The following is a 10,318-nucleotide window of genomic DNA, read 5'->3' as shown; positions in this document are numbered from 1 at the left end:
TAAGATATAGGGCAGGTAAAGAGGCTAGAACACTGCTCCCACTACACAACTCCTAGACCTTGAGCTGGGCTTCCAGCTCTGTTGCCCTAAAGTTTGGGTTCCTGCATCTGCTGCCACATCCCTGGGCACCTCCCCCCTCCCGGCCAGGAGATAGGGCAAGAAGGTAGAGGAGGCACATACTGCCGCAGAGGTCGCCGAAGATGTAGTAGCACTGCTCAGAGAAGGTGATCTTGTTGACAGTGTGGCGGATGAAGCCAGCTTTCAGCAGGTTGCTGGCATACTTGCGGGCCTCCCTCCGGTCAGTGAAGCCTTCCACATTATGGTACAGCCAGTCCACCACATCTGAGCCTGGGGGCAAGGCTGCCAGTTGACTGGGAAGCCCATCTGACTTAGGCTCATCTGGCCTCACAGATGCTATGAGGCGGGAGCTGGTTCCAGCTCAAAGGAGTGGTCCAAGGGAGCTCTTAAGTCCCCTGGCCTGCCCTGCCCCATTATTCCCCACCCGTCCTTCATCCCATCATGGGGCTCTCTCACCGATGAAAGCGTTAGGGATGGTAATCTTGAGCCACATGCGGTCTCGGACCTCCAACCCTGATTCAGGGGAGGCCATGGCTTTTACGATGGCGGCCATGTCACTGTGGATGGACAGGTGGAAGTCATCTAGGCCTGAGGGTGGGAGGCAGAATGGTGAGGCAGAAAGGGGCTTTGAAGTAGAGGAGACAAGAGTTTACATTCCAGCTCTGCCATCCAATAACTATAGGACCAATACTGGGTGAATTGTAGGTACTGACTTCGTGGACACTCAGTTTCCCCTTCTGTAAAAATGGGGATTTTAATTCTACTTTACAAGGATATTTGAAGAAAGAACTAAATAATATAAATGAATGTTTTTTTTTTAGCACATGTGCATGTTATGAGAATAAAAATGGACATCATTTATTGAATGCTTACTTTATGCCACACACTGTCATGATGCTTGACTTATATCCTTTCATTAAACCCACAGGAACCTGGCAAGGCATTTGTTGTTAGTCCCATTTTACAAGAGGAAACTGAGGCACCTTGGGTGTTCAATACAGGATAAGAAGCAAACACTGTTTAGTGAGGGTCTGAGTGCCCACTGGGAGAAGTTGCAGTGTGGGGTGTAGCTGGAATGCGCTGAGTTCCCCTCTGATGCTCAAGGAAGAGTTGCCCTCCCACCTGGCTCTTTTTGCTGGGGCCCAGGAGATAGGGTTAGACACTCACGCTCTGTGTCAGGGATGGAACTGGTGATGGAGGAGCTGGTGGAGGTGATGGTGCTCAGGGAGGGGCTCATGCCATAGGCAGGGAAAGTGCCCGTCATGGCTGCAGTGTGGGAGACCCAGGCCGCAGGGTCAATGGGCCGGATAGGCTCGCCTGCAGGGAGGATGAGGAGTCATGGGCTGCTACCCTGCCCACTACTGGGCACACTACTGGGCACAAGAGGATAGGCTTGGGGGTTCAAGGCAACATAGAAGAAAGGAGAGACAGGGCTCATGTACTCTTATGTCAAGCACCAGTTTTAGGACTAAGTCCCCCATCCACTTACTCCTGGGTAATGTGAAGCAACCGCGTGGACTTGGGTCCCAGCACTTGGCTACAGTCAGGGTGATGGGTCTGAAAACAAGGATGTCCTAGTGAGGGCATGTAATGTGTAGGCCAGACCAAGTCCTTTGCCTGACAACCAGAAATGCCTGCCCTGTCCTCCCCAGTGCGCCATTCCATCCATACCCCGGTTTGTGCACAATCTCCCGCAGTACCCGGACCGCATCGTCGTTACTCATGTTCTCAAAGTTGATCTCATTTACCTGGGAAAGAGAACCAGGAGTGGGATAAACAGTTATATTCAGTGGGGGTGGGAGACTCAGCTTGGTGAGTCAGAAAGTCTTCCCCCCAAAGAAAAGGCCTCTGAATAAACAGGGTACAGAGGGTAGGGATGTCTCCTTGCTTCCTATCCACACTGTGGCCAAGGGTAGGCAATGGTACCTGTAACAGCATGTCTCCTGGCTCGATGCGTCCATCGGCAGCCACGGCCCCACCCTTCATGATAGAGCCAATGTAGATGCCGCCGTCACCACGCTCGTTGCTTTGGCCCACAATGGAGATGCCCAAGAAGTTATATTTTTCTACAGGGAGTAATTTATGTCCTTGAGGGGAAGCAAGGTTCCTACCCAAATTCCCAGCCCATTATTAGAAAACAGAAAATGACAGGAACTGACATTTACTGAACCTGAATCAGGCACTGTGTTCAGTAGGCTCAAACATGCTATCATTGAATGCTTGCTGGCTGTGAGGTAGAGACTTTTAGTCCCATTTTATTTATTTAATTTTATTGAGACAGAGTCTCACTTGTTGCCCTTGGTAGAGTGCTGTGACATCATAGCTCATAGCAACCTCAAACTCCTGGACTTAAGCGATTCTCTTGCCTCAGCCTCCCAAGTAGCTGGGACTACGGGTGCCTATCACAATGCCCGGCTATTTTCAGAGATGGGATCTTGCTCTGGCTCAGATTGGTCTTGAACGTACGAGCTCAGTCAATCTACCTGCTCAGCCTCCCAAGTGCTAGGATTGTAGGGATGAGCCACCACGTGGGGCCCTTTAGTCCCATTTTAAAGAGTAGGCAACTGAGGTTCATTGAGTTTAAATAACTTTTCTAAGCCAGTAAGCAGGAGAGCCAGGATTCAAACTCAGATTTAAATCCCAACACTGGGCTCTTTTTACTATATCTAGCTGTCCCCTAAAAAGAGCATCTAGGGTAGAAACCAGATAACAAGGATTCAATGGCTGAAAGGTGGAAGGAATGAGGCACTCAGAAACTACCTCCTCCAAGAAGCCTTCTCTGTGGCCATCTGCTGCTTCCACAGCTCTCCATACTTGTCTGTCACAGCCCTGATCATGAGATACTGAAATGACCAGCTTATGTATCTGTTGACACTTAGGGAAGATAGCTCCTTGAGGGCAGGAAACATAACACTCGATGCCTAGCTGAACTCCTCGTATCTGCCTAGTGTCTGACATATATAGTAGGTGCTCAATATATCAGACTCACCCATGTTGAGAGTAACTGTGATGATGTTGAGTGACATGGTGGAGTCCGTGATGCTGCTGAAGGATGAGGACTGGAATAGACAGAGGCTCTGAGCAGCAGGTAGGGGTGGCAGGAATTCACTCTTGACTGGCTCTTCCTCAAGGTCAGCCCTTACCACTAGCCCCCTATTCCCCCTGAACTAATGGGAAGGAAACTACGGAAGAATAACCCTTGGTCCTGCCTGAGAAGAGCTCATAATCTGCTCTTACCCATCCCCAGCATCCCAGTCTCCATACCCGCTCAATCCGAGGAACCTTCTGTTTCCGCCGGCGCCGCTTGTGTCTTCTCATCAGGCGTGAGGCACTGCTCTGTTCTGTGGAGCTGCTGAACCTGTGGGGCCCACATTCGTTCCCCACCAGGCTGGCCCAGCCCTGCCCCATGAGAGGAAATGCAGGGCCCAGGTCCCCAGCATAAAGACCACATGCCTCCCGGGAGCCCAGCATCCTCAGGGTTCAAGGCTCAAGGGTAACCTGCCCTATAGTACCCATGAAACTAAGCCCTACCTGCTGGTGGAGTCATCTTCATCTGAGTCAAAGAAGCTGGTGGTCTCCAACTCGCTGCTCATAAGGGTGGAGGAGCTATCATAACCCCCTGGCTCTCGCCGCCTCTCCCCTTTTGCAGTTCCGTTTAGCCGAGCTGCTACAAGGGATGGGAGCAACTGGGTTCACACAGTGCCACATGTAGCAATGAAGGAAGGAGTGAGAGGCAACCAGGGGCTGCACATCCAATACTCAGGAAGGAGGGCAAAGAGGTGGGAAGCTGGTGGAAGCTGTAGGGAGGGGTGGGGAATGCATCCCTGTTCAGAGAAAACACACCATGCTCTGGGCCATCCCTCCGGCGCGGCCGCTCCCGTTGAGCAGACACCAAGGAATCCGTCTCTGTGTCATTGTCCAAGTTCTCCTGGCTACCCCCACTGGCATGAGGGCTGCAGGGAAGAGAGGACTTGGTGGGGAAGGGGCAGGCTTGGGTTTCCCCCTCCCAACCTTGGCGGAACTGATGCAGCCCTCTGGCACAGATCCTCCCCACTCTCAGGTGCACTCACTGGAAGGATGGGGGTCGGGAGTCCCCAATGCCTCCTGTGCGCTCCATAGGCGGCGGCAGCTCTGATGGGTTGTCAGCACAGAAAGGGGCTGGCTCTGGGTGTGATCCCTCAGCCGATACCAGCTGATGGGGAGAAAAGGAGAGGGTACTAGGTACAAGGGGTACCAGGGAGAAGGGGCGTAGCTGGCTGCTGGCAGGGCATGAAAGCCTATGGAGAATGAAGCAAGGAACATTGGGGGAAGAGACAGGACTGTGCAAAAGCTGCTGAGATGGTGGGTGGACCCACTACCTGGGTTGATGAGGTGGCTAGGTGGCATGGGGTGGAGTTGGGGCAAAAGGTCAGTGGTCCATATGGCAGAGATCAGCAGGGAATGGGGAAATTGAGGCAAAGTGACTTAAAGACCACAGGAGACATTACTGTCTCTACTGTGTATTTCTATCTCTTCCTTTCCCCCTTCCCACCACTCTCACTTTTCATTAAGGTTATAGAATCTGGGGTGAGAAACAGTTCAGTTAGAAAACTTAAGGAATATTCAGATATTAAAGTATAAAATCACTAGCTATAATCTCAGCGAGGCCTTTCCCCCTCCAGCCCAGCATGGGATGCAGGTGGATGAAAGGCTGTGAGCTCCTTACCCAGGACACCACCCGGCCATTGAAGCAGGGTAACTTGGCATTGTCGTCCGAGATCTCCTCCTTCACCACTCTGCAGGGAAAGGTACGTCAAAGAGAACTTCCTGAGATGGAAATGGAGGCTCCTCAAATCCTAACTAGGAGTTCTTCCACCCTAAGTTAGGAATCAAACTGCTGGCACATGACTGTTCAAATGGGAGAAGAGGTAGGGGAGAGCCAGGGACAGCTCTTTGCATTACCAGGAAGACACCAGCCCTACCAAGGCCAGCTGCCTTCCTGGGGCATCCTCTCAGTTTGGGAGGTGATTGCAGATTGTAGCTGACAAATCACTGTCCCACGTGATGCTCCCTCAGATATCTCCAGACTGCACTGCCTAAACCCAATCCAGCTCTCCTGGGCCAGACTTTCTCTTTCCCTCTGATCTCAAACTGCAAAAAGGCACACAGTTATCACTGCCCTTCCCTTCTAACTGGGAGTCCTGACATTGTTGTGGGATGTACGGACAAGGAATATAAGGAAATTAGACAGGAGAAAGGGAGAGGGCATTTGCTGATCATCTTCTACATGCCATTATAATGAATGTTAACAGTTCTCTCTTGTACTGAGCAAGTATTATGGGCCAAACAGTATGCTAAGCACTTTATTGTGTGATTTCGTTTAATATAACACTGCTATACGGTAGCACAGATGAGGAAGTAGGCTCAATAGGTTCAGCATTTCACCTCAATTCCCACCACTAGCAAGTGAAGGGCTAGAATTTTGGAAGTTAGGTTAGCCTAACTCTAAAGTCTATATTCTTACCTATTTTGCCATTTTTATCCCTCTACAGTTAGAATATATAATATTCATATCAGCCTCATTAGGTAGATAGTATGGTCTTCCTTTCATCAGTAAGGAATCAATAATTCAATAACTTGTTTAAGGTTATAGAACTAGTAGATGTCAGGAAGAAATTCAATTCCAGGCTTACCCACCTTACTCCAGAACTCATTCTCTTTCCACTGTATTTTACAATTTCTTTTATTCTTTTCTATTTCATTTTTATTTATTTATTTAGAGACAGAGTCTCACTTTGTCACCCCGGGTAGAGTGCCATGGCATCATAGCTCACAGCAACCTCAAACTCTTGGGCTCAAGTGATCCTCTTGTCTCAGTTTCCCAAGTAGCTGGGACTACAGGTGCCCACTACAGCACCTGGCTATTTTTTAGAGATGGAATCTCAGACTTGCACAAGTTGGTCTTGAACCTGTGAACTCAGGGTATCTACCTGCCTTAGACTCCCAGAGTACTAGGATTACAGGTGTGAGCCATAGCATCTGGCCCTTATTTTATTTTTTATTTTTGAGACACAGTTTTATTCTGTTGCCCAAGTTAGAGAAGTGCTGTGGCATCAGCCTAGTTCACAGCAACTTCAAATTCCTAGGCTCCAGAGATCCTCCTGCCTCAGCCTCCCAAGTAACTGGGACTATTGGCACCCACCACACCTGGCTAGTTTTTCTATTTTTGGTAGAGACAGGGTCTCACTCTTGTTCAGGATGGACTCCAATTCCTAAGCTCAAGTGATCCACCCACCTTGGCCTCCCAGAGGGCTAGGATTACAGGCATGAACCACCCCGCCTAGCCTCATATTCTTCCTTGTGCAATGATAGAGGGTGGGTCTGTGTGGAAGGTGAGTGGGTACAGTGTGTGTGGGATGTGGTCAGGGGATTGTAGTTTGGCCTGGGGAGTGTGGTGAGACAAGAAGTCAGAGAGTGCCTACAGCTTGAGGCCAGGGAAGTGAATGGAAAAGTCTGAGGATTATCAGACTATCAAACACACCAGGAGTACAGAACTGGAGAGAAGTGACCATAGGTAAGAGAATGACACATATGGCAGAGAGGGACGACAGCCAGGAAGGAGGCTAGAAGCCTAGTCCTTCCTTGTTCCTAGAGCAGCTTCTGTCCAGAGCCTGGAACGTGCTTGGCTTCTTGTGATGCTCACATTCTTGGACTTACAGCCAAGTTCACAGACTGAGCCTGTCCTCCCCCTTCCCAGACAGCTCTGGCTTTTCTACCATTTCCAAAACCACAGGGACTCTAAGAAAGCAGTCCAAAGTATCTTGCTGAGGCCCACCATGGCAGAAAATATAGATACAATAGGATGGAAAGAAGGGGCAGAGAGGTAGCTCAGACCTGCCAATCTGGCAGCAGGATATCCCAAGCTTGCAACCCTACATAGGACCCGGGACTCAAAAGAAAAGGGAGTATTTGCACCACATGGCCTGGGCTCTGTGGCCTGCTTTGGAGTGGTCTCCTCGTGAGTGGGAAACTGGTGCTGAGTCCTTTTTCCCCCCTGCCCTACCAGGCCCCACCACTGTCCACACTACAGATGTTTCCCTTCTTTCTGGGAGTCACTGACAGGCCGCCAAGGCTCCGTTAACTCACAACAATCAGCTGATCTACAGCAGCCTTGGGAGACCTCAGACAGGACTTACTCTCACACCACAGAGCCAAATGGCTCAGGGTTACATAGCGCACACACACACACACACACACACACACACACACACACGTGAACTGGAACAAATATAGATTCAAACAATTAGCCTTTCCATCTTAGAGAAGTTTAACTTTTGCAAGCTTTTGTTTTGTCCTAGTAAAGAGGATTCTTTTTTTTTTTTTTTAAGAGAGAAGTCTCACTTTATTGCCCTCAGTAGAGAGCTGTGAAGTCACAGCTCACAGCAACCTCCAGCTCTTGGGCTTAGGTGATTCTCTTGCCTCAGCCTCCTGAGTAGCTGGGACTACAGGTGCCCACCACAACATCCGGCTGCTTTTGTTGCAGTTTGGCCAGGGCCGGGTTAGAACCTTCCACCCTCAGTATATGGGGCCGGTGCCTTACTCACTGAGCCACAGGTGCCACACTTTTTTTTTTTGTTGTAGAGACAGAGTCTCATTTTGTTGCCCTGAGTAGAGTGCTCTGGCATCACAGCTCACAGTAACCTCCAACTCCTGGGCTCAAGCGATTCTCCTGCCTCCACCTCCCAAGTAGCTGGGACTACAAGCGCCCACCACAGCACCTGGCTAATTTTTGGTTGCAGCTGTCATTGTTGTTTGGCGGGCCTGGGCTGGATTCGAACTTGCCAGCTCAGGTGTACGTGGCTGGCGGCTTAGCTGCTTGAGCCACAGGTGCCAAGCCTATTTTATCTTTTTGAGACAGAGTTTCACTTTGTCGCCCTCAGTAGAGTGCGATTGCATCACAGCTCACAGCAACCTCTAACTCTTGAGCTTAGGCGATTCTCTTGCCTCAGCCTTCCGAGTAGCCTGGACTACAGGCACTCACCACAACGTCGGGCTATTTTTTGTTGCAGTTTGGCAGGCACCAGGTTCAAACCTGCCACCCTCGGTATATGGGGCCGGTGCCCCACCCACTGAGCCACAGGCGCCGCCCAAGATTCAGGCATACAATAAAAACTAGTTATTAACCTGACAATTTTTAGCAGGATCCATACACTCTAACTAGATATAAGTTTCTGATGGCAGGGCCAATAAATCTTCCATTCATTATTCGTCCAATTAAAAAGCTCTTGGTGGGGCACTGGCCCCATAGGCCCAGAGTGGTGGATTCAAGCCCGGCCTGGCCAAAACTGCAAAGGAAAAAAAAAAAGCTTTTGGTGCTGGGTGTGGTAGTTTATGCCTGTAATCCCAATACTCTGGGAGGCTAAAATGGGAGGATTGCTTGAGGCCAGAAGTTTGAGACCAGCCTGATCAAGAGCGAGACCTGGTGTCCACAAAAAAATAGAAAACTTAGCTGGGGTGTGGTGGTGGGCACCTGTAGTCCCAGGTACTTGAGAGGCAGAGGCAGGAAGATTGCTTGAACCCAGGAGTTTGAGGTTGCTATGAGCTAGGCTAATGCTAATGGCACTCTAGCCTGGGTGACAGAGCAAAACTCTGTCTCAAAAAATAACTATATATGCCTGAGCTCACAGATTCAAGACTAGCCTAAGCAAGAGTGAGACCCTGTCTAAAAATACCCAGGCATTGTGGTAAATGCCTGTAGTCCCAGCTACTTGGAAGACTGAGGTAAGAGAATCTCTTGATCCCAAGAGTTTGAGGTTGCTGCGAGCTATGACGCCATGCACTCTACCCAGGGTGACAAAGTGAGACTTTGTCTCTAAATAAAATAAATAAATAAATAAAATTTAAAAAATAATAAAAAGCTTTTGCTGAAAGCCCAGTAGATTTTAGGGCCTGTGCTTCCCATTGTAAAGCCTACCCTGTTCTCAGGGAGGTTCCAGTCTAGGGATAATTCATATAAGTATACTATAAGTGTAAAGTGCTCAGAGCTGTAAGAGCAGCAGATATGTTCACTGATACACACCTGCTAAGTTTTTCTTATGTGCCAGGATGTAAGGATAAAGAGGCTAAGTGCCATGATCATTCTCATGGAAAAACTCATCCTGGTGGACAGGAAAATTTGGACTAGGAGGAAACAGGGGAAGAGTGCTCCAGGCAGAAGGCCCAGAGGAAGAAGGACAGTGAGTGACATGGAGGGGTGAGCAACACAGTGGTCTAAGTTGCCATGTTGCCCCCTCCGACAGCTCAAGGCCAGGCTGTGGGAGGGGGGAGTGGGGTACCTTGTTCATTATGTACCACCCACCATCTCCTCTCCACCATCCTTTCTCATTTCTCAAACGACTTAAGATAGCTGGGTCTACCCTGAGCCTGACAAATACTTCTGGAGACCAAATGAGACTTGGGGGGTTTCTCAGGCCTCACAACCAGGACCTCAGAGAGTGAACCTGGAGTCGAGAGACTGCAGAGACTTCTTCCTCTGACCCTTCTGTCAGGAAGGGTCAATGCCTCTGCTCAAACTTCCTCTTGTGGCACTCTAATAAGTGGTGGCCCCAGAAAATATAGTTCGCCAAGACTTAATATCTCCCTCCAAAAGGATTCATCTGTAAAATGATGATCATCACAACACCTACAACTGTGCGATTAAGTCTTTAGACTTTGGAGCCAGATTCCTGATGTCAAATCAAGCTCTGCCACTTGGTAGCTGTGTGACCTTGGGCAAATTACTTAAGCCTCCTGTGCTATAGTTTCCTCATTTGTAAACTGGGGCCATTACTGCCTATTTCATAGGGTTACTTTAAGGATTAAAAGATTTGAAAAGCATTTAGATTAGTGCCTAGTATATTGCAAGTACCATAAAATAAGTTTGTTAAATAAATGAAATCAATATATGTGTCAGCTATTAGTCCTCTATGACAAGATAGCTAGCAGGTCTCCTGCTCATTTATCCCTCTGGGGATAAAAATAAAATTAATCGTCTCCACTTCATTTTTAGCACTGTTCTCAACCCGAAGCAGGCCAACTCTGATATTTTGCAAAGGGTGGTTTAAGTCCCATTGTTGAATGTATGTGAATGGCTCAGAGAGTGCAAGAATAAACATTGCTTAGTTCAATAGTTAAGCCAGTTAAACATATTTTAAAAAGAAATATAGGCTTGGCGCCTGTGGCTCAAGCGGCTAAGGCGCCAGCCACATACACCTAAGGTGGC

The 10,318-nt window shown here is 49.0% G+C and overlaps 1 protein-coding gene across 2 annotated transcripts in view; it reads right to left on the bottom strand.

Moving 5' to 3' along the window:
* The window catches only part of DVL3 (dishevelled segment polarity protein 3), a 17,108-nt gene that overhangs the window by 4,251 nt on the left and 2,539 nt on the right, over nucleotides 1-10,318 (bottom strand). Inside the window, exons 2-13 of one of the 2 annotated variants that reach the window (XM_003802843.2) lie at nucleotides 4,784-4,853; nucleotides 4,149-4,270; nucleotides 3,922-4,031; nucleotides 3,610-3,745; nucleotides 3,343-3,436; nucleotides 3,068-3,137; nucleotides 2,005-2,144; nucleotides 1,750-1,826; nucleotides 1,568-1,635; nucleotides 1,246-1,395; nucleotides 535-666; nucleotides 181-348 (exon numbers count right to left, since the gene is read on the bottom strand). In XM_003802843.2, coding sequence (XP_003802891.1) covers nucleotides 181-348; nucleotides 535-666; nucleotides 1,246-1,395; nucleotides 1,568-1,635; nucleotides 1,750-1,826; nucleotides 2,005-2,144; nucleotides 3,068-3,137; nucleotides 3,343-3,436; nucleotides 3,610-3,745; nucleotides 3,922-4,031; nucleotides 4,149-4,270; nucleotides 4,784-4,853 — 1,337 coding nt within the window. The remainder of the gene's footprint in view (nucleotides 1-180; nucleotides 349-534; nucleotides 667-1,245; nucleotides 1,396-1,567; nucleotides 1,636-1,749; nucleotides 1,827-2,004; nucleotides 2,145-3,067; nucleotides 3,138-3,342; nucleotides 3,437-3,609; nucleotides 3,746-3,921; nucleotides 4,032-4,148; nucleotides 4,271-4,783; nucleotides 4,854-10,318) is intronic. The other variant, XM_012813411.1, reaches the window with a different exon arrangement.

The sequence above is a fragment of the Otolemur garnettii genome, unplaced genomic scaffold, assembly GCF_000181295.1.
Source record: "Otolemur garnettii isolate 467f Iridium unplaced genomic scaffold, OtoGar3 scaffold00263, whole genome shotgun sequence".
In the NCBI taxonomy this organism is placed as follows: Eukaryota; Metazoa; Chordata; class Mammalia; order Primates; family Galagidae; genus Otolemur; species Otolemur garnettii.
The sequence above is the reverse complement of the archived record's forward strand: the minus strand, read 5'-3'. Positions and strand labels throughout refer to the sequence as shown.